The following is a 21597-nucleotide window of genomic DNA, read 5'->3' as shown; positions in this document are numbered from 1 at the left end:
TACCGCCACGTAAAATGAAATTGATAACAACAGAAACAACGAGAAAAGAACACGGAACACTGGGATTAATTTACAAATCCTAAGCTTGGTCGAAATCAATCTTTTTTATCATGACGAGGGAAGAAAGGAGCAAGAAGTTAAAAGAAGCTCGGACAACCAAGGTATGTTTTGCAATGGTTGAATTGTGGCTTTCGAAGTAGAATTGATCTCCCGCATTGATTCTCTGACACTATGCTTTGCTGGAGTAGTGGTGCGGTGCAGCTCCGACGCCGACGACTTCGGCGTCGGAGCTTCCTAGAGTTAACTCCTAGTTGGCTTTGCCTTTGGTACACACATATCTAGGTGCATTATAGACAGCAATAACCATCTGATTTGGGTCATTTCTTTAATAAAACTGACATTTGTTGTCATTCCCCAATACAGATGGCAACCCAGAGATCTCGTACCGTGGGGGTAAATTAGAGCCACAGGCACAGCGTAACAGCTTTTCGTTACCGACATTTCTCCCCCGATTTTCTTTATTTAGATCTAGATCTAATTTCCTGATTTCTAAATCAGATGTAAATTAGGTCGATATGTCATTTGTCCTAATTACAGTTATCAAAATTTGATAACTCAATATTAAATGGATAATTTACGGACTTACTTATATGAATTATCCAATTTGTATCTTAGTCCTGTGAAACAGTACGTTCATGCACTCGAAAATAGAGCTATATGACCCGGCGGCCGGTATATTTCCGGGTCAACCTACGCCAATGGCCAATCAGAGCACTCGTTTCGTGGGAGTTTATTGGTCAAGCTGTGCCGACTCGTACGTAGCTACGGTAGCTATTGGACGTTCGAAAAGAAAAAATGAATATTCATCAACTAAAACCAAGACGAATAATGTTGACGACGAGACTTTCTCGGATTAATCATTAATTTAGGATCTAAATGAGCAAGCTATCGTAAGTCAAATAAGCTGTATATATGTTATTTTTAATTTGTATTATAATTGCAGCAGTTATGAGGATGTAAAGAGTGAAAATCTCGTTGCATATCTCATTCATCGCGGTCCGGTCGAACCGAACCATTTGTTCTGTACAGTCCCTCACAGTAAGAGGTCCCCATCCTTCAGTCTCTATAATCGGAGGTCAAGTGGAGCCAGACGTAGTCTCAGTGGAACAACCGACGATTAGAGAGACTGAAGTTTTCGGTCTAGGTGCATTACTATCCTGGCTGTGTACATGTATTCTTCTTCTTCTTCTTCTTCTTCTTCTTCGAGGTAATCTGCCTCCTTCAATACTGAAGATTCCTGCAGATGCCATATACTCAGCCTGGCTGTGCTATTGATTCTCAACATTTCAAACACCACTGTACAAAACTCAACTGATTTCACTAAAAATCGGTACATTAGTTTAGAGGTCTAGTGACGATTGATGACACCTAAATAAATAGCAGTCAAATACAATTTCTTTCAACTTTCTGATGTTAATAGATTGAATAATTCAAAACTTCAAATTAAGAGTCCACTGACTGTCAAACTTGCTGATCAGCCGCATCGGGATGATTGTGTGCATCTGTGTGTTATGAGTGTATTGACTTTTCATGTATTCAAATGGTGCCTATTATTAACACATAGTCGTAGTGCAATGCTAGAGGTCAATACGCAATAGCATTGACTCTCTAGAGTCTATGCTTTGCTGGAGTGGGATCGGTAGGGATGCCCTGGCCCGGCCGCATCCAAGACATTGACATGCTAGCAAGTCAGCCTTCCTTTACCTTTACTTACTTACTTGGGTATACTTGGGTGTAGAGACTGGAAGCTTAGCTTATTTGTCCCTCTTTACTGTTGCATCCCGTCTCAAGTATGGTTCAAACTTAATTGGATTATTTCTCCAATACCTTTCTAGGGATGACTTAAAATGGTTTATTGTGGTAGCATTGACTACTTCCTTAGGCAGGGCGTTCCAATTATTAACACTCCTTATTGAGAAACCACTTGTGGCGCTTGCGGTCAGTCGGAGTGGCGCGCAACTGTTGCAACAACAAAACAAAAAACAGAAAGAAAGAAAATATTTATTTTAGAATTAAATACTCAGCTAAATCAAGAAGTTGCAGTCGAATTTGAGCCCAAAATGCCTGCTTAACAAACAGGAAGAAAGGGGGAATTTATCGTTTTTTAATAATAAATAATAATAATTAACCGTTCTTGTATAGCGCATAACACATAGTATTAAAACATGTCCCTAAGCGCTCTAGAGAAAAAACATAACAGAATACAAAGACAAGACATACTGGGTAACGGACAAAATGGATGAATTAAATGTTAAATAAGTGCGTCTTTAAAGCAATCTTAAACTTAACAATGTAGTCAATGTTTTTTAGATGTTCCGGGAGATTGTTCCATGAAGTTGAGGCAGTGTGAGCGAAGCTGCGTTCACCATATGACCTTTTTTTACCATTTTATACAAATCTAAACCTAAGGTCTGAACAACAATTAGCTTACGATGGGATACCAATTTTAACATTGCCAATCTTTGGAAACAACTTTTTCCCGTGTTTATTGCACACAAAAAATGCATATAAATATACCTCCGGTGTAATTGTACACAGGAATTGCTACCCCCGTTAGGGCTTCGCCCCCTGACCCCACCCATTTTCGGCTTGGTCGCTACGCTCCCTCGCAGCACAGTCAACTATACAGGGTGGCGCTTCAATTACAAATTCTTTTCGTTTTGGCACTTCTAATAAACTAGTTGAGAAGGCCTGCTGTAACAACTAACCTAGGTCTAAAATTAGTTGATATTTATGCAAGGCTAGAAGTGTCTGGAGATCTAGATTTACCAAATGACAAATCTGCTTTGTTTTTTTTATGAAAATATCAATGAATGGACTGAAACTTTTATTTACTGACAATGACCATGCATGAGTCATCATGGTCATGACAAGAATTGTAAATATATGTTGAATTTTTGATTTACCTTGATTTACCTTGATGTTGGGCTTCAAGTATAATTACTTATATGCCCCTCTGCAGCAGGATTAATGTCTGTATGTACTGGGGATTGCACCTATGTCGGAGCATCGGACAATGCAATAGCAAGAAAACATTTCTTTAGGGTTAAACATGTCATATTTAGCTCTCCATGCATTTTCCAGGTTAGATTTGAAAGAGTTTACAGATGGGCTATCAATTACATAAGCTTGATTGTAGAATAGTGTAGATCTATACAGACCTATAAAATATACTTTCTGATCGTTAAAGTCATTCAAAATATGATATTTGCCAAAAGGATTTCTCTGAATTTTCTCACAGGTCGTAATTCGCTGCCTACCACCAGCTCTGACGGAAGAAGAGTTTCGAGAAATTGTCGACCCTTTTCCTGATAATGAATATTTCTACTACGTAAAAGCTGATAGAAGGTATAGTGAAGTAAAGCCAAGACTTTTGACATTTGAATTTTATATTTTTGGGTACTGACATGTCAATTTTAATACTGATTTAGTTACTCTATTTCATTTGTCATGCTCTTTTGTTATGCTCTACAGAGGCTAAAAAAACAAGATGAACTGGCAATATATATATTAATGATTTTTGGTAACCCTATTGCCTAGATGGCCTCAGATTCTTGTTTTGCAATTCAATTCAGAACTTTATTTCTAACTCAGCTGCAAAAGGCAGAGGTCCATAAAACATATATTACATACAATGTAGAAATGTAGGGAATAGAGTTGAGTATGAACATGATGAGTATAATAACAACAAACCTTACATTACAAAGAGTATAACAAACTAAACTATACAACACTGTACGTAGATACAATCTAAACTCTAAGAGTAACATGTAACCTGTATCTGTAAGGTTGATAACAGTATAGCAATCTAACTCTAAGCTGTACCTGTAACTGTTAAATTAAAATAAGTACATATATATAACAATCTATTGAAGCTGTAACTTGTAACAATCTCTGCTCAACTAACCAGAACAATATAAATATACTAATAATTTCAGAACAAAGCAAAAACTGATTCGGGCCCAAAAATGGAATGAGGACGGGACCTGGAACTAGTAATTGATTTTATGAGGCCAAACGGAAAGAATTCATCATGTGTCCTCCAATAATAAACCCAAGCCCATCACAAGTTCACAACCCCCTCCTATCTCTCTCTCTGCAAAAATAGAAGACAAATAAAAATTTCAAATATTTGGTAAAACACAGGAAGAAGCATGTGTTGTATTGTGGTGGCTTTAAAAAGAAGACTTATCATAAGTAATGAATTCAGCCTTAGACTCATCATCTAATCATCTCATTTTAAAGTCTTTCTCCAATAGCCCTGTGTACGACTTTTATGCATACCTTTAGAAAGAAAAAAAAGAAGAATAAAAAGCTTGTCAGAGGCTTGCCCGACATAGCAACGTATGCAAAGTCAATTCCATAAAGAGGTCAATTACGGTATATTGAATTTTTTATTTTTATTTCGGTAATGGCAAACACTGTTACAAAATTTAAATTTCATTTTTAGCACTTTAGCATTTTAAGATATATTGAAAAGATGTCCTACATGTAAATTTCTATTTTATTGACAGTCTTGGAGAGCATGCCTACTCACGGGCATACATCAACTTCATGAAGGAGGAAGATATCATCCCTTTCAGAGATACATGGGACGGACATGAGTTTGACAATGGACAAGGTATGTACTCTGTTGGCATTTGGTTAACTCATTGCCTAGGTACAGGAACTGGCTCATCCCTGTATCAAAGGTAATACAAAGTTTTGGGAAATTTGAAAATTGGGTGGATAGTGATTCTTTACAATTTTGAAATATTTGGATGCCCCTGTGGATGTGTTATAAGCACTAAAAAATGTAGCACCTAAAACACTTCTGCTTTTGAGAAAAGGTGAATATAAAAATTTACCGGTGCTCCCGGTAAATTTTGATAAATTTCAAATAGCGCCTACGGCCGTACAATGGTAGCTGCGACCATGAAAATCTCAGAATATGTAGTTGTGATATATAATTTCCAAACGGGTATAGCTAAGCGGTCGATTTTAGTCAAGGAAAATTGTTTTATAGCTTAAATAGTATCTTGACCTTGACAACTAGCTATACATCGTAAAGAGTTTATTATTTAAAATTTCATAACTTTAGACTCGATTTCAAACGCGACAACGATCACTGAATATTGTAGGATCGCATATGCTTCCAATATGATCATTTGAACCAAATTCATGACCCGATACCAAAACTTTTGTATTACCTTTAACTAAGCCAATGCTCAATGTGAAATTAAATTATCAATAGTCAATCATTGTGCTAATTTGCCCCATATGTGAGTACTCACCATGCAGTGATTGGGTTTCATGAGGTAGAATTTCTGGCTGTGTGCTGGACCTCTAAAATAGCTGTAAATTTCACATTTTCGAGAATTTCACATGTCGACATTTCGTCATTGACCTCTTTTATAACAATTATCACTTCCACGTTCCAGAATTCCAGACTTGTCTTTTTATACCATTAAGTTGAGCTACCAAAGCTACATGTTCCATATTCTTAGGTTTCTAGTTTAGAGCATTAAAGAGAAGGTTGAGCTTACCAAAGCTACATGTTCCATATTCTTAGGTTTCTAGTTTAGAGCATTAAAGAGAAGGTTGAGCTTACCAAAGCTACATGTTCCATATTCTTAGGTTTCTAGTTTAGAGCATTAAAGAGAAGGTTGAGCTACCAAAGCTACATGTTCCATATTCTTAGGTTTCTAGTTTAGAGCATTAAAGAGAAGGTTGAGCTTACCAAAGCTACATGTTCCATATTCTTAGGTTTCTAGTTTAGAGCATTAAAGAGAAGGTTGAGCTTACCAAAGCTACATGTTCCATATTCTTAGGTTTCTAGTTTAGAGCATTAAAGAGAAGGTTGAGCTACCAAAGCTACATGTTCCATATTCTTAGGTTTCTAGTTTAGAGCATTAAAGAGAAGGTTGAGCTTACCAAAGCTACATGTTCCATATTCTTAGGTTTCTAGTTTAGAGCATTAAAGAGAAGGTTGAGCTACCAAAGCTACATGTTCCATATTCTTAGGTTTCTAGTTCAGAGCATTAAAGAGAAGGTTGAGCTACCAAAGCTACATGTTCCATATTCTTAGGTTTTTAGTTTAGAGCATTAAAGAGAAGGTTGAGCTTACCAAAGCTACATGTTCCATATTCTTAGGTTTCTAGTTTAGAGCATTAAAGAGAAGGTTGAGCTACCAAAGCTACATGTTCCATATTCTTAGGTTTCTAGTTTAGAGCATTAAAGAGAAGGTTGAGCTTACCAAAGCTACATGTTCCATATTCTTAGGTTTCTAGTTTAGAGCATTAAAGAGAAGGTTGAGCTTACCAAAGCTACATGTTCCATATTCTTAGGTTTCTAGTTTAGAGCATTAAAGAGAAGGTTGAGCTACCAAAGCTACATGTTCCATATTCTTAGGTTTCTAGTTTAGAGCATTAAAGAGAAGGTTGAGCTACCAAAGCTACATGTTCCATATTCTTAGGTTTTTAGTTTAGAGCATTAAAGAGAAGGTTGAGCTTACCAAAGCTACATGTTCCATATTCTTAGGTTTCTAGTTTAGAGCATTAAAGAGAAGGTTGAGCTACCAAAGCTACATGTTCCATATTCTTAGGTTTCTAGTTTAGAGCATTAAAGAGAAGGTTGAGCTACCAAAGCTACATGTTCCATATTCTTAGGTTTTTAGTTTAGAGCATTAAAGAGAAGGTTGAGCTTACCAAAGCTACATGTTCCATATTCTTAGGTGTCTAGTTTAGAGCATTAAAGAGAAGGTTGAGCTACCAAAGCTACATGTTCCATATTCTTAGGTTTCTAGTTTAGAGCATTAAAGAGAAGGTTGAGCTTACCAAAGCTACATGTTCCATATTCTTAGGTTTCTAGTTTAGAGCATTAAAGAGAAGGTTGAGCTACCAAAGCTACATGTTCCATATTCTTAGGTTTCTAGTTTAGAGCATTAAAGAGAAGGTTGAGCTTACCAAAGCTACATGTTCCATATTCTTAGGTTTTTAGTTTAGAGCATTAAAGAGAAGGTTGAGCTTACCAAAGCTACATGTTCCATATTCTTAGGTTTCTAGTTTAGAGCATTAAAGAGAAGGTTGAGCTACCAAAGCTACATGTTCCATATTCTTAGGTTTCTAGTTTAGAGCATTAAAGAGAAGGTTGAGCTACCAAAGCTACACGTTCCATATTCTTAGGTTTCTAGTTTAGAGCATTAAAGAGAAGGTTGAGCTACCAAAGCTACATGTTCCATATTCTTAGGTTTCTAGTTTAGAGCATTAAAGAGAAGGTTGAGCTTACCAAAGCTACATGTTCCATATTCTTAGGTTTCTAGTTTAGAGCATTAAAGAGAAGGTTGAGCTACCAAAGCTACATGTTCCATATTCTTAGGTTTCTAGTTTAGAGCATTAAAGAGAAGGTTGAGCTTACCAAAGCTACATGTTCCATATTCTTAGGTTTTTAGTTTAGAGCATTAAAGAGAAGGTTGAGCTTACCAAAGCTACATGTTCCATATTCTTAGGTTTCTAGTTTAGAGCATTAAAGAGAAGGTTGAGCTACCAAAGCTACACGTTCCATATTCTTAGGTTTCTAGTTTAGAGCATTAAAGAGAAGGTTGAGCTACCAAAGCTACATGTTCCATATTCTTAGGTTTCTAGTTTAGAGCATTAAAGAGAAGGTTGAGCTTACCTAAGCTACATGTTCCATATTCTTAGGTTTCTAGTTTAGAGCATTAAAGAGAAGGTTGAGCTACCAAAGCTACATGTTCCATATTCTTAGGTTTCTAGTTTAGAGCATTAAAGAGAAGGTTGAGCTTACCAAAGCTACATGTTCCATATTCTTAGGTTTTTAGTTTAGAGCATTAAAGAGAAGGTTGAGCTTACCAAAGCTACATGTTCCATATTCTTAGGTTTCTAGTTTAGAGCATTAAAGAGAAGGTTGAGCTTACCAAAGCTACATGTTCCATATTCTTAGGTTTCTAGTTTAGAGCATTAAAGAGAAGGTTGAGCTACCAAAGCTGCATGTTCCATATTCTTAGGTTTCTAGTTTAGAGCATTAAAGAGAAGGTTGAGCTACCAAAGCTACATGTTCCATATTCTTAGGTTTCTAGTTTAGAGCATTAAAGAGAAGGTTGAGCTTACCAAAGCTACATGTTCCATATTCTTAGGTTTCTAGTTTAGAGCATTAAAGAGAAGGTTGAGCTACCAAAGCTACATGTTCCATATTCTTAGGTTTCTAGTTTAGAGCATTAAAGAGAAGGTTGAGCTTACCAAAGCTACATGTTCCATATTCTTAGGTTTCTAGTTTAGAGCATTAAAGAGAAGGTTGAGCTACCAAAGCTACATGTTCCATATTCTTAGGTTTCTAGTTTAGAGCATTAAAGAGAAGGTTGAGCTTACCAAAGCTACATGTTCCATATTCTTAGGTTTTTAGTTTAGAGCATTAAAGAGAAGGTTGAGCTTACCAAAGCTACATGTTCCATATTCTTAGGTTTCTAGTTTAGAGCATTAAAGAGAAGGTTGAGCTTACCAAAGCTACATGTTCCATATTCTTAGGTTTCTAGTTTAGAGCATTAAAGAGAAGGTTGAGCTACCAAAGCTACATGTTCCATATTCTTAGGTTTCTAGTTTAGAGCATTAAAGAGAAGGTTGAGCTACCAAAGCTACATGTTCCATATTCTTAGGTTTCTAGTTTAGAGCATTAAAGAGAAGGTTGAGTTCTGGGGAGAGGTGAAAAACAATAGTGAAGAACATCAGACAAAAAAAGTTCCCTGAAAAGCATGGCACTACAAATGCCTTCATATTCTAAATATGACATGTAGCAGCTTTAAAATGTGGGCCTCATTATTATGCTACATGTTTGTGTAGTCCTCTTAGGCTATTTACATCTTTCTGTGTACAGTGCTTGTTACTTTTACTATTAAAGACTGGGCCAGATTTGAGAACCTTGCAGTACACACGAATACATATAATGCTACATGATCAACCATTTCTGATCAATTCCACACCTGTTTCTTTCACAATGCAATGGCATGGCCAGAACTCATCTTTATCTTTAAATGTGTAAAAAAAAAAATTAAAAAAATTAATATGATTGTACACATATGGAAGTGAAATTTATTTGACTTTGCCATTCAGGTTTGGTGTACCCAGCAGTGGTTGAGTTTGCTCCGTACCAGAAAGTTCCTAAAGTGATTGGGAAGAAGGTTGATGCAAGAACAGCAACGATTGAGGAGGGTGAGAAACATATATATGCTTGATATGAGAAACATATATATGCTTGATATGAGAAACATATATATGCTTGATATGAGAAACATAAACATATATATGCTTTATATCCTTTAAAGGAAAAAGAATTAACCCTTACTGTACTGGGCTATTTTGAGCACCCTATGATCTCGGCCGTCGAATGTCCGATGAACACGAGAATATTTGTAGATATTTACGTAAGGAACAAGATGGTATAATTAGTTTTTTCCTAATATGCAAATTTTTGTCGTTAACGCCTAATTAATTATGCAAAATGCTAAATTTATGCATTTTACAGAAAACTCTACATATTTGTCCGTAGACTTGTGAAGAATCTTGAAAATGTATTGAATAAATGTTTCCTTCATCTCAAATTCATGAGGTTTCATTATTTTTATGAAATTTGAAAATGCATAGGTTAATTTGCATAAATTATGAATACGCAAATTACGCATTCATGAATATCAAATCTGGAACTATATTTAGGGAACTAGAATCATTACAAAAATTGTCAGACTCCACTTGTTGAATGTTGAAACTCGATCATTATTCATATGAAACTTCTTTTCTAACACAAAATAGTTATTTGATGTAATTAATAATGATAATTTATGCAAATTTGATGCGATTTTCAACTTATTTATTTTCTTATGTATTTTATTGTTTTTTATTTCTTATTATATCTATTGTTTTATTTTTAATGTATTCTTTTGTTCTGGAATACATCAAGTTACTCTGAGAAACATATAAAAGCAATTTGATATCAATTCATATCTTCACATTTCTGCTTGTACATGAATATATGCAATTATAGCACTTTTTTGATGACATGCGCATACTAATTGTTATGTAACACCTTACAGGTATATCCGATTTTGACGAAAATGGTATCAAAATGTGCGCAAGACTTGAGGGAAAAAAGTCATGAAACAACAATTCAAAATTCCAAGCGGTTGCGGCGCGATCTCCAAAAATGTCGAGGGGGGGGGGCCTCCCAGGCCCCCCCCCCCCCAGTACAGTAAGGGTTAAGGAAGGTGAGAGAGAGAAGTAAGAAGAAGAGAGGGGAAGATAGATAGGTTAAAGGAGAGGAAGAGTGAGAAAAAGAGAGAGAGAGAGAGAGAAAGAAAGAAAGAAAAAAAGGAGGAAGATAAAGGGAGGAGGGGCTTCATCCATTCATGAGTTATCATGAAAGAACAATTAAACTGGTATTTGAAATTCAGTGATGAAAAGCAAGAGAAGTAATGACGTTATGGAGATTGAAAGAAACAAAAAGAGGGGGAATGGGTGATATAGGTAGAGAAAGTGAGAAATGGGGAGTATTGGACTGAGAGTTGGGATGCTGGGAAGAGAGAGAAAGAAAGAGAGGGAGAGAGCGAGAGAGGCAGAGAGAGGGAAGGAGAGAGAGAGAGAGAGAGAGAGAGAGAGAGAGAGAGAGAGAGAGAAGAGAGATTGGCAGCAGATGAGCAGCAAAATGTTGAGAATGTAGTATAGAGATTTTCTCAAACGTCAAGCATTATTTTTTTGTTATCTGTTTCTTTCTAAAGACTCTGATTACAAGAAGTTTGTGGAGACATTGAACGCCGAGATTGAACATCCCACTAGCGCAGAAACTATGCTGGAAGAGATCGAGATGAGAGCAAAAGAACCTGGTATGAGAAGATAAGAAGTTTTGGCCATTCTTTGTAAATTTGATTTGATTTGATTTGATTTATTTATTTCTGTTTGATTTTCTTTTTCTTTTGCAGTTTTGCAAATATATAACAAACAAATCATTGCAAATTTTATACATGACAAAAGAGTATATATGTCGAATAAAGTAAGGCTGGCTGTAACTAATCGAAACCATCAAACGGGAGGTTCGACAAGTAAGCAAAGCTTGATATCATGACTACCCTCCATAAATCATACTCAATTTCACACTACTTACTTTGATAATTATAAAATGCTTTATACTTGACATCGTTTAGAGCTTGTTCACATGTCATAGTATAAAAACTACTGTGGTTTACTTCAGTTTTTTTTTAAAGCATACTTAAACAAAGTTGCACTTAGCATTTGTTTTACCTTGCATTTGTTTTACCTTGCATTTGTTTTACCTTGTGATACAGGGAAAAAATTAATATTTATTTTTCGGGGGCTACTTTTCAAGCTTGCCTGCATGAATATAACATTCTAAAATTTGTTTTGCATTGAACTCTATGCAAATTTATGGGGACTCTTTTCTGATTTTCGGGGGCTCTTTTGGGCATTTCGGGGGCTAATTCGCCCCGAGCCCCCGTGTATTTTTTTCACTGTTGTGATAATGGAGTACTGAAGTAAGACGATTGGTTTCGGCCAGCTACTTTTTTCATCACAAGTTGCCACTCATTTAGTACACACACAAAAATTCCGCGGCCTACTGCGGCTCAGGGCTTTTGATTTTATGGAATTCAACTATTAGCCCAACTCCATCTCTTAATTTAAGAATGTGTTTACTTTAGAAAATCTTTCAAAGTGAATGCACCAAATTTGAAATAACATCTCTACTTCTTTCCCCACCTCTCTCTCTCTCTCTCTCTCTCTCTCTCTCTCTCTGCAGGAAAAGTAATGACACCATTGATAGAATTTCTGAAGGTGAAGAGACAGGAGAGAATTGTAAGTTTACTTAATTTCAATGAAAACTTTAAAATAGTAACCTTTTGAATGTATGATGAGGAGTGTATGCATTCCAAAGTTCCATTAAATTACAAGTCATCTTTACATCTCTGACTTTTGCATTATATACAATATGTATACCAACATTAATACTATATACTAAGGTGCACACATAGTTAAAGAGAAGGCTGAGTTCTGGGAATAGGTGAAAAATAATTTGTGAACGTTATCATTGTATTATGCAAATGTGGAAGAACATCAGATAAAAAATATCCCATGAAAAGCATGGCTCTTCAAATGCCTTAATAATCTAAATATAGCATGTAACATCATAAAAATCGGGACAGATTTTTATGCCACATGTTTGTGAAGTCCCATATACGTCTTTCTGTGTACAGTGCTTTTAACTTTACCAAGACTGGGCCAAATTTTTTTATCATTCTGCTGATTCCAGAACCTTGCAGTACACACCAATACTTCTATGCTAGATGAATAACATTTCTGATCGATTCCACACTGTTTCTTTTACAATGCAATCTCATGACCAGAACTCAACTTTATCTTTAACAGTTTGACAGTCTTTCTTATCATGTAAAACAGAATACTGTAAATCTAACCATATCAGGAGGTCCTTTAGCGCAGTAGAATATATACTTGATGTTGGATAGTTTCTGTGCTTTATAAATGTATTATTATTATTATTATTATTAATACATGAAAGGAGTAATACTAGCATTTTATGATGCCATTATCTTTCTGCTCTTTTTTGCTGATTTATGAATAATGCTCACAAGCCCCTTTCTGATGCTCGCACATCAAGTCATGTGTGGTTTGATGTACAGCGTGTACACAACGTACAGGGTTCTTGCCAATGTTAACAAACTTAGTACTCGTACCAAAAGTAGGGAATACAAAAGAGATTTCCAAGGGTAAATTTTCCTTTCATAGGGACAAGGGTAATAAATAATAATATTCTGTGTTTATAAAGCGCTCAATACATCGATCCGACGATGTGCCTAAGCACTTTACAGATATATTATTACCCCGGTCATCGGATTCAGGCTTACCCGCACACAATGTATGCACATTATCCACTCCCTGGGGAGCATTCCAGTCAGTCGCCATTTTACAAGCGCACAATTGCTCGTCCCACCACATGAAAATTCACATCCTACCGGGTACCCATTTAACACCTGGGTTGAGAGTAGCAATAAAGACTCACTTTCAACCTGTAACCTGGCCTCCGTCTCCTGAAACTGTTAGCCACTTCAGAAATGCCACTTCAGAAATGCCACTTGTACAAATGACCCCCAATTATCCACGGATCTTTTACACATGGAGATGTCCCACTTCTGACATTTTAGAATAATCATTGCCAAAGTGATGGAGGTGCTTCATTAAAGGTAAAGACCAGTATTGGAAATGCCCCAATTTCAAAAAATGAAATGGAAGCTCTCATTACCAATCATGTGAAAGAATATGTTTTTACTAATACATGATGATAAAAAGTTTGCCGGAAACCGCCTACTAATTCATATATTTGGTAAATTTGTTTCTCTCATGGTCTGTGAGAGATATAGGGTAGTCCCATATACATCTTTCTGTGTATAGTGCTTGTAACTTTACGAAGAAAGTGGGCCAAATTTCTCATCATTTTGATGATTCCAGAACCTTGTAGATGCTAGATGATCAACCTTTTCTGATCGATTCCACAACATTTCTTTCACAATGCAATCGCATGACCATAGCTGGTCTTTACCTTTAATACCTTTAGTTTGCCCTCTTGAAGAGAATACTTCCCATCTGTGTATCATAGAATGTACCGCCAGTGCAAACAAATGACAAATGATTATGGGTTTTTACAGCTTTGTACAATTGATCTTTAACTGCCCGTGTGCAAATAGTATCTCCAAAGTGCCTGTTTCTCCAGGATGCTTCGAGGTCAGACCACTCAAAGTGAATCTGCCAAGATGGCTACATGTACATGTATATAGTGTCTGTTTAGAGCCAGAAGGGCATTAACTCTGTCTTAAAGGGAACCAAAACCTTCATACTAAGTTACTTTTATTGTAAAGTTTAAGATATTTGAAAAATATCAGTGAAAATTTGAACAAAATCGGGCAAGGAATAAGGAAGTTAGAGCTTTTTGAAATGACTAGTCACTAGAGGGTGGTATTCAATTTGATGACATCATCTGTGGACAACTCTCCATGCCTCTTGTACATCAAATTTCATGTTTTTCTTTCTTTCTTGTGATTGAGATAATCTACTCCCCTGAAAGCAAGATATAGAATGCAAAATGATATTCTACTTCATGTGTTATGAAGTCAGATCAAGAACCCAATAAATACGAAGAAAACGAAAAAATTGTGAAATTTTATGTACAAAAGGCATGGAGAGTTGTCCACAGATGATGTCATCAAATTGAATACCGCCCTCTAGTGACTAGTCATTTCAAAAAGCTCTAACTTCCTTATTCCTTGCCCGATTTTGTTCAAATTTTCACTGATTTTATTCAAATCTTTTAAACTTTACAATAAAAGTAACTTAGTATGAAGGTTTTGGTTCCTTTTAACATTATATGAGTTAATGCCCTTCTGGCTCTTTTTTCCCAGCAATCATTTACTGCTCAAACTTTAAGGTCCTCAGTTAATTCTTCTATTATTGTATTTTATGGACAGAAAGCGAGAGATGAAGCGAGAGAGGAAAGACGTCGGAAGGAGAAGGAAAGACGGATCAAGCTCGAGGAGGAGAAAAGAAGAAAGAAGGAAGAGGAACGGCGCAAGAAGGAACGGGAGAAAGAAAGGGAGAAAAGGGATAAAGAGAAAAGTGGAAAGGAAAAGGAAGACAAAGACAAAGGAAAAGGGAAAACAGAACCAAAAATAACAGTGAGTATAAAAGGGATGAATGCCTTTATGGTTGCCCTGTTGGTACTGCCCACCTAATATCCAGTTTAAAAAAAACCCTGAAAATTCATCCTTAGCGGCCTCGTGGCAACTTTAAAAAAAAAATCCAAAGCGTGTTTTGGTTCTTTGTGTTCCTAATGAGTGCTGCATAGTCCACTGTAAAGGACCAGCAGAAGTTTAATGTGGCTACCTAAACATAGCATGAAGTCTCTTCGCTGGCAACCCAAGTAAAACAGTATTAAAGTGAGAGACCTAAGTCTATGATTTCTTAAATGTTGTTATCTTGTCATGTCTCATTGGTTCTGCAACACGGGTATAATTGACCTACATCTGGTTATTTTCCAATCATATGTACAAATTGTCTATTGATCATTAATTTGATTGTTTTTCAGCTTCTTAAGAAACCAGCAGCTGACAACAAGGAAGAATTCACCAACAAAGGCTCAGACTCACATCCAGACAGAGATAAGAAGAGAGACATGGAGAAAGGCAGAGATAGAGATAGAGACAGGGAAAGAGAAAAGGAAAGAGAAAGGGAAAGGGAAAGGGAAAGAAATAAGGAGAGGGAGAAGAACAGAGACAGAGAACGAGAGAAGGAGAGGAACAGGGAGAGGGAAAAGAATCGTGATGCAGGAAAGGACAAGAGAAGAGACGTGCCATCTGGTAGAAATCAAGATGGTCGCAATTCAAGGCAAGCTCTTACTTTTATTACATTTATTGGGATCCCAGCATGTAGCTTGTGACTGTCTATCGAATACTTTCTATTTTATGTACAAGCATGGCAAAAAGAATGAAAATACTTGGAGGTGTCATGGTCTTTTGGATAAGTCCCCGGACTGTGTATCGCATGGTTTGCGGTTCAAGTCCTGCTGCATCACTGATTTCCTGTGGCAAGACATTAATCTACATTTGCCACTCTCCACCCAGGTGTTAGATATAGGTACCTGGTAGGATATGAACGTTAATGTGGTTGGATTGGCATTTGTACGCTTGTAAAATGGCGCCTTGACAGAATGCTCCTCAGTGAGCGAAACATGTGCTTCATCATGTGTGATTTAGTAATCGAATCCAATGACTTTGGTAATAATAATAACAATGTAAAGCTCTTAGAAATGGTGCATTATACAAATATACACTGTCTTGAGAGGTTCTGGTTAAAATTATGGGCAAGAGGTGACTCCAATAGTACCTTTTGCCTATAGTTTAACAGTACCTCGAAAAGAAGGCAGGGTATATTTGTTGCATCAAAAATGTTTAATCAAGCAGAATAACTCACCTTTTTATTTGCTCCTGTCTCGACATCATTCCAATACACACTATACAGTAGGTATTGCAGTAGTGAAGCGCAACTAATTAGACTGCGGCTCAGCGTAGTGACACCACAGGAGTTGCCCGCTGGAGGCATTTGAAATCCTGTACACTTGCTGAATTTTCAACTCCTAAGTAGAGCAAGTGAGCAACCTTAAAATGGTTGAAATATTTCTGATCACATGATGAGCTCTCAACCAATCAAACACCAATCATTTTTTGATGCAGTATATAAAAAGCGCTATCCAAATGTGACTATTGTTATTATTATTATTATTGAATGGGTATAAATCTATTTGAATATTGTTTGCATAATAGAAATGAGACGGTTATCAACCGATCCAAAGAGTTGACGATATTGCAATATTACAATGTGACCTTAGAGTGTATTGCAATGACGTGGCTGCAAAGAAATGAAGCTAAACATGAATGAAACTATGTGATAATAATAATAATAATAATAATATTTAATTTTTATATAGCACTTAATACAAATGTCTCTAAGCGCTTTACAAATATACTATTACCCCGGTCATTGGATTCAGTGCTTGCCCGCACACACTGTGTGCACAATCTCCACTCCCTGGGGAGCATTCCAGCCGGGCGTTACATGAGATCAAAGTTTGGAAGAGTGCTTTTATTGTGACCTAACTTTCTCCTTACTAATACTCAACCTTCAATTGCAATTTATTTTTTCATTAAAAACATAATAATTGCATAATGAATACATAGAAGAAATACATTAGAAGGACCCCTAAGAAAGTAGACCTTATTAGGAGGGCCCCTGTAGAAATATAGATTAAATAAACATACACTAAATTTGAATAAAATTAATCTACAAGCATTAGTAATACAAAAAACAAAAAAACATACACCCACATACACCCATTCATTCCAATAACTATACCACATTCATATGAGGTCGGGGGCGTGGCCGAGTCAAAGGATACTTCACACTTCATGCATATTCATTATACAGCGCGCACGTGATACAAACGCGACATATGCTAGTCATAATGCCAGTGCATGTAGCTGTGCTTCTCAGATCCTCATTCGACCAAATACAATGACAATGGTCACCAGTGCTCACAAATAATAATGCCCAAAAAAAAACACTCATGAAGAAGATATTCTCTGCGACTGCGGAGAGACTCAGATAATGGACCACATCTTGCAGTGGGCCGGAACGGGTTGCTCAGATTAAGACCTGGCCCTTGTAAATGAGACGGTCATCGCAGCCATGGGGCTATGGAAGAATTTAAATTATTTTAATTTAATTTAGGAACTGTACATTAATATTGATCTAAGAAGACACAGAACGAACAAACATGCAACCTTGTATCTAATAACATGCTTAATTCATGACATGCAACCTTGTATCTGATAACATGCTTAATTCATGATGTGATCTCCTCAGACCTGGCGACTCGTACAACGACAGAGTGAGGGATCAAGATTTGAAGGGAGGAAGGAGGGATGATCCCAGAGATGGAGGACGGAGGGATAGAAACAGAGGTCCTCTGAGAGATGATGTGAAATCTCGGGATAGGCCTAGAAAAGATGACGGGTGAGTGTAGGGATCTGTCATGTAATACGGGAGTGAATTTCTGAATCCTGTTGCTTTTGTATTTGAACAAGTGAGAGTGAAATTAAAAAATATGATGTACATGGCCATGTAATTATGCTTGTAAATAACAAATTTGCAAGCGATGAATTGTTCAATTAAATGTGCAGTTTCTAACTAACTGCACTGGGTGTTCCTAGATATAGAAGAAAAAAAAAGGTGTAATTATCACCATCTCATCGACACTAAACACTTATTTTATTATTATTATTATTATTTTTACTATTACTATTAAAAAGGAAAATTCCAATTTATCATACAGGTACAAGGATGATAAGAAGGGAGATGGTGGGAGACTAAGACGGGACTCTGATCAGGGGAGAGACAGAACGCAGGATGGATGGAAAGGCAAGGACAGAGCAGATGACAGGAGAAGAGAAGAGAGAGGTGGAGAGAAGAGAGACAGTGGACGGCCGGGGAGCAGGGAGCAAGAGAAGAGGACTGACAGACCGGATGATAGGGGCGGGAGGAGAGATGGAAGGGGTGGAGTCGCTGCTGGTGGTGGTGGTGGTAGGAAGGAGAAAGGTTCAGCATCTGATACCAAGAAGGAGGACTCGACATCATCATCTGCGTCAAGCCCCACATCATCGACGGCTCAGGATAAGGATGGAAAGAAGGAGGAGAGATCCAAGAATGAAATGGGGGAGAAGCGAGAGGACAAAAGACCACAGAGAATCCGGAATAAGGTACTTAGAATTTTATGCTTAAAGGGTGACCTGACATTTCTCCAGGCAATATTATTGGTGGGAATTATTTCAGCAAATATCTAAAGTTTGATTAGGATTGCAAATAAGATTTATAAATAAAGATGGCTAGTGTGAGGGTTAGGTGTAATGTTTGGTCCAGGGTTGAAGTTTCAGGAAATTGGTTAAAGGCAAAAGATGGAGATGGGAGGGAGGGGGGGGGGGGGTGGTGGGGTGATCTTGAGTTGGCTTAGTCTGTCTATTCAGCCTAGTTGAAGGAATTTCGTGTTTCAGAGATGCAGACTAGATCACAGTGGGGAAAAAAGATACAGGTGATGACAGAATGCTGATTGAAATGTTTTAAGCAGAACTAAAAAACAAATTACAATGAAGATACATCTCAGAAGAGACTCTTCTTGAAAGTTCATAGAGGTGTTGTGGTGCGGTGGATAAGGTTACCGGATTGTGGATCACATGGTTTGACGTTCGAGTCCCGCCGCAGCACTGATATCCTTTGGCAAGACATCAATCTACATTTGCCACACTCCATTATATTGGGATCAGGTAAATCCTGGCAGGAATTAATTCCTTGAAATGCTAGAGCGCCATGATGTCAGACATGCTTAAGCCAGGGTAATATTTGTGGAGCACCTGAGCTGGTATTCAATTTGATACTTTGTTTAAGAAAAACATTTACTTAGCATTTGGCTTAGCTAAGTAAAATGTCTTAACTTGTATTCAGATCACATCTAAGCAGTTAACTTACGCAAGCCGACTTAAAGGTATTACAAAGTTTCGGTATGGGGTCATGAATTCGGTTCAAATTAAAATATTGGAAGCATATGCGTTCCTACAATATTCGTTGATCGTTGTCGCGGTTGAAATCGAGTCTGAAGTTATGAAATTATAAATAATAAACTCTTTATGTTGTATAGCTCCCTCTCAAGGTCAAGATATTAATTTAGCTATGAAACAATGTTTCTTGACTAAAGTCGACCGATTAGCTATTCCCGTTTGGAAATTATATATCACAACTACATATTCTGAGATTTTCATGGTCGCAACTACCATTGTACGGCCATAGGCGCTATTTGAAATTTACCGGGAGCACCGGTAAATTTTTATATTCAATTTTTCTCGAAAACAGCAGTGTTTTAGGGGCTAATTTTTTTAGTGCTTATAATACATCCACAGGGGCATCCAAATATATCAAAATTGTAAAGATTCACTATCCACCCAATTTTCAAAATTTCCCAAAACTTTGTATTACCTTTAACGACTGAAAAGCATTGTGACATCACACGGTTAATCAATAGTAATGCGTAATTTACGTATCACATAATATGCGTGCTAATATAATTGTGTGCAGCTTATGATGACTACGTATGAAAACCATGAGTCTGTCAATCAATGCTTCAAATATATTTGTCTTAAGTCTGCTAGGAAGCTGTCTGAAATTTAGGGTAAAATACTGAGCCAGAAGCATCAATTGAATATCGAGGTTGGCTAAGTATTTTATCTCAGCCGAAAACTGAATAAAATACTCCTATTTCTCCTAGTATTCAATTGTATACCTGCCCAGGAGTGTCAAATCTGACGGTCATGAGCGCTATACAAGAACCCACTATTATTATTTATGTGTATAAAATGGTTTGTATTTACTTTGTGACATTGTAAGCAATTGTTTGTTTCTTTGAAACAGGATCGACCTGCAATAGCGCTCTACCAACCAGGTCAGAGGTCACTGGTGAGGAAGAAGAGCGAAGATGACGGGAGGGATTCCGACTCCTCCAGGGCGAGTGACAGCAAGGAGAAAGCAGAGGTCCCCCGCAGCGGGAGCAGCTCCTCCCTAAAGAGTGAGAAGTCAGAGGGAGGGAAGGGAGGAGGAGGAGGAGGGAGGGATGGGAGCACAGGAAGCAGAGGAGGGGAAGGAGGAGGGGTAGGGGGTAGGGACAGGGGTGGAGGAGGTAGGAGGGACCAGGGCAAAGAGAGTGGCAAGGTAGTAGAGAGGGACAGATACGGGGGTAGGGATAGGGGCAAAGAGGGCAGTTGGAAAGGGGCTGGAGGAGAAGGAAGAGGTGGTGGAGGAGGTGGCGGTGGTGGTGGTGGTGGTGGTGGTGGTGGTGGTGGTGGTGGTGGTGGTGGTGGTGGTGGTGGTGGAGGTAGGAAAGATGGTCCATCTTCAGGAAAGAGCTATAGGGATGATAGACCTAGGGATAGAGGTAAATCCGATACTGCAGCAGGTAAAAACCAAGATAAAAAGGAATGATAAAATGCCATATTAGCAATTAATATAACATTTCAAATGTTTTATTTGTGTATATAAGTTGAGTTTTTGAAAGAACTGAACTCTAGATTTATTGACATGTACCTTGTTATTTATACGTTCCTTATTTTCGGACCACTCTCTCTGTCCTTTCATATTTTCTATTGACTTCACACTCAGAGGACAATTCTTTTTGTTAGAAGTTTTTACAGTAATAAGTATATAAAAAAGCAGTTCGGTTCAATTCCTGCACAATAGCATATCAATATACTGTACATGTATACAGCTACAGTTAAATTACTAATAAGCAAGGAGTTTTATAATTTCAAGACCAACCCGATGCTCTAGTAATTTTTGGTAAGCTATGTCTCAATTACAAGGTCTCTTGGAGAGGATGTAAAGTTTTTGGTTGCCTTGTTCCCAGTTGCTTATCTATAGGCCCATAACTGAAATTCGTCTTCAGAGTGAAAGATACATTTATTTTTGCAAATTTCAAGAGGCAAAGTTGGTTCCTTTAACCCTGCAGTGTTGTAACATGTACCAGCTTATCTTGTTTTGTCTGAAAATATTCCACAAAAACGTTCAAAAGTGGATATCGATGTACAGCATGGGTGTCGATCTGTAATTGATACCTATTGTTCAGGGGGATGATCTATTCATTCATCCCCCCCCCCCCTGAACAATAGGTATTACGTAAGGATCGACACCCATGATGTACAGACCATTATACAGTCGGTACCTTTATCGTTAATTTAAGATATTCATTTTATCATTAATGTAAATGTAGCCAGATCAGGGGTGTTATTTGCAGCTGAAGGAAATGCGTTTCTCTCTACTGTTAGAGGGTACAAGCTTTGGCCTTGTTCAGACTTGACAAAGTATGTACTGCCTGACAAAAAAA

At 37.3% G+C, this 21597-nt stretch overlaps 1 protein-coding gene across 1 annotated transcript; it reads left to right on the top strand.

The window, feature by feature from the left end:
- Nucleotides 1-21096, top strand: LOC574684 (regulator of nonsense transcripts 3B). The gene is made up of 13 exons (XM_030981460.1): nucleotides 1-161; nucleotides 3302-3408; nucleotides 4575-4681; nucleotides 9162-9260; nucleotides 10820-10924; nucleotides 11854-11909; nucleotides 14591-14797; nucleotides 15208-15304; nucleotides 16442-16451; nucleotides 17541-17690; nucleotides 18010-18433; nucleotides 20133-20454; nucleotides 21077-21096. Exons 1-13 carry the CDS (start codon nucleotides 111-113, stop codon nucleotides 21094-21096), a joined length of 1755 nt encoding a protein of 584 aa, XP_030837320.1. The 5' UTR covers nucleotides 1-110.
- The last annotated feature ends 501 nt before the right edge of the window (nucleotides 21097-21597 follow it).

This window comes from Strongylocentrotus purpuratus, unplaced genomic scaffold, assembly GCF_000002235.5.
Source record: "Strongylocentrotus purpuratus isolate Spur 01 unplaced genomic scaffold, Spur_5.0 spur5_scaffold_12, whole genome shotgun sequence".
In the NCBI taxonomy this organism is placed as follows: Eukaryota; Metazoa; Echinodermata; class Echinoidea; order Camarodonta; family Strongylocentrotidae; genus Strongylocentrotus; species Strongylocentrotus purpuratus.
Note: the sequence above shows the minus strand (reverse complement) of the source record. Positions and strands in the feature narration are given on the sequence as shown.

Coding starts and splice junctions, on each gene's coding strand:
- LOC574684 (XM_030981460.1), top strand. CDS start 111: ATGACGAGGGAAGAAAGGAGCAAGAAGTTAAAAGAAGCTCGGACAACC. Junction 4,682..9,161: donor TGAGTTTGACAATGGACAAG/GTATGTACTCTG, acceptor TTTGCCATTCAG/GTTTGGTGTACCCAGCAGTG. Junction 10,925..11,853: donor GATGAGAGCAAAAGAACCTG/GTATGAGAAGAT, acceptor CTCTCTCTGCAG/GAAAAGTAATGACACCATTG.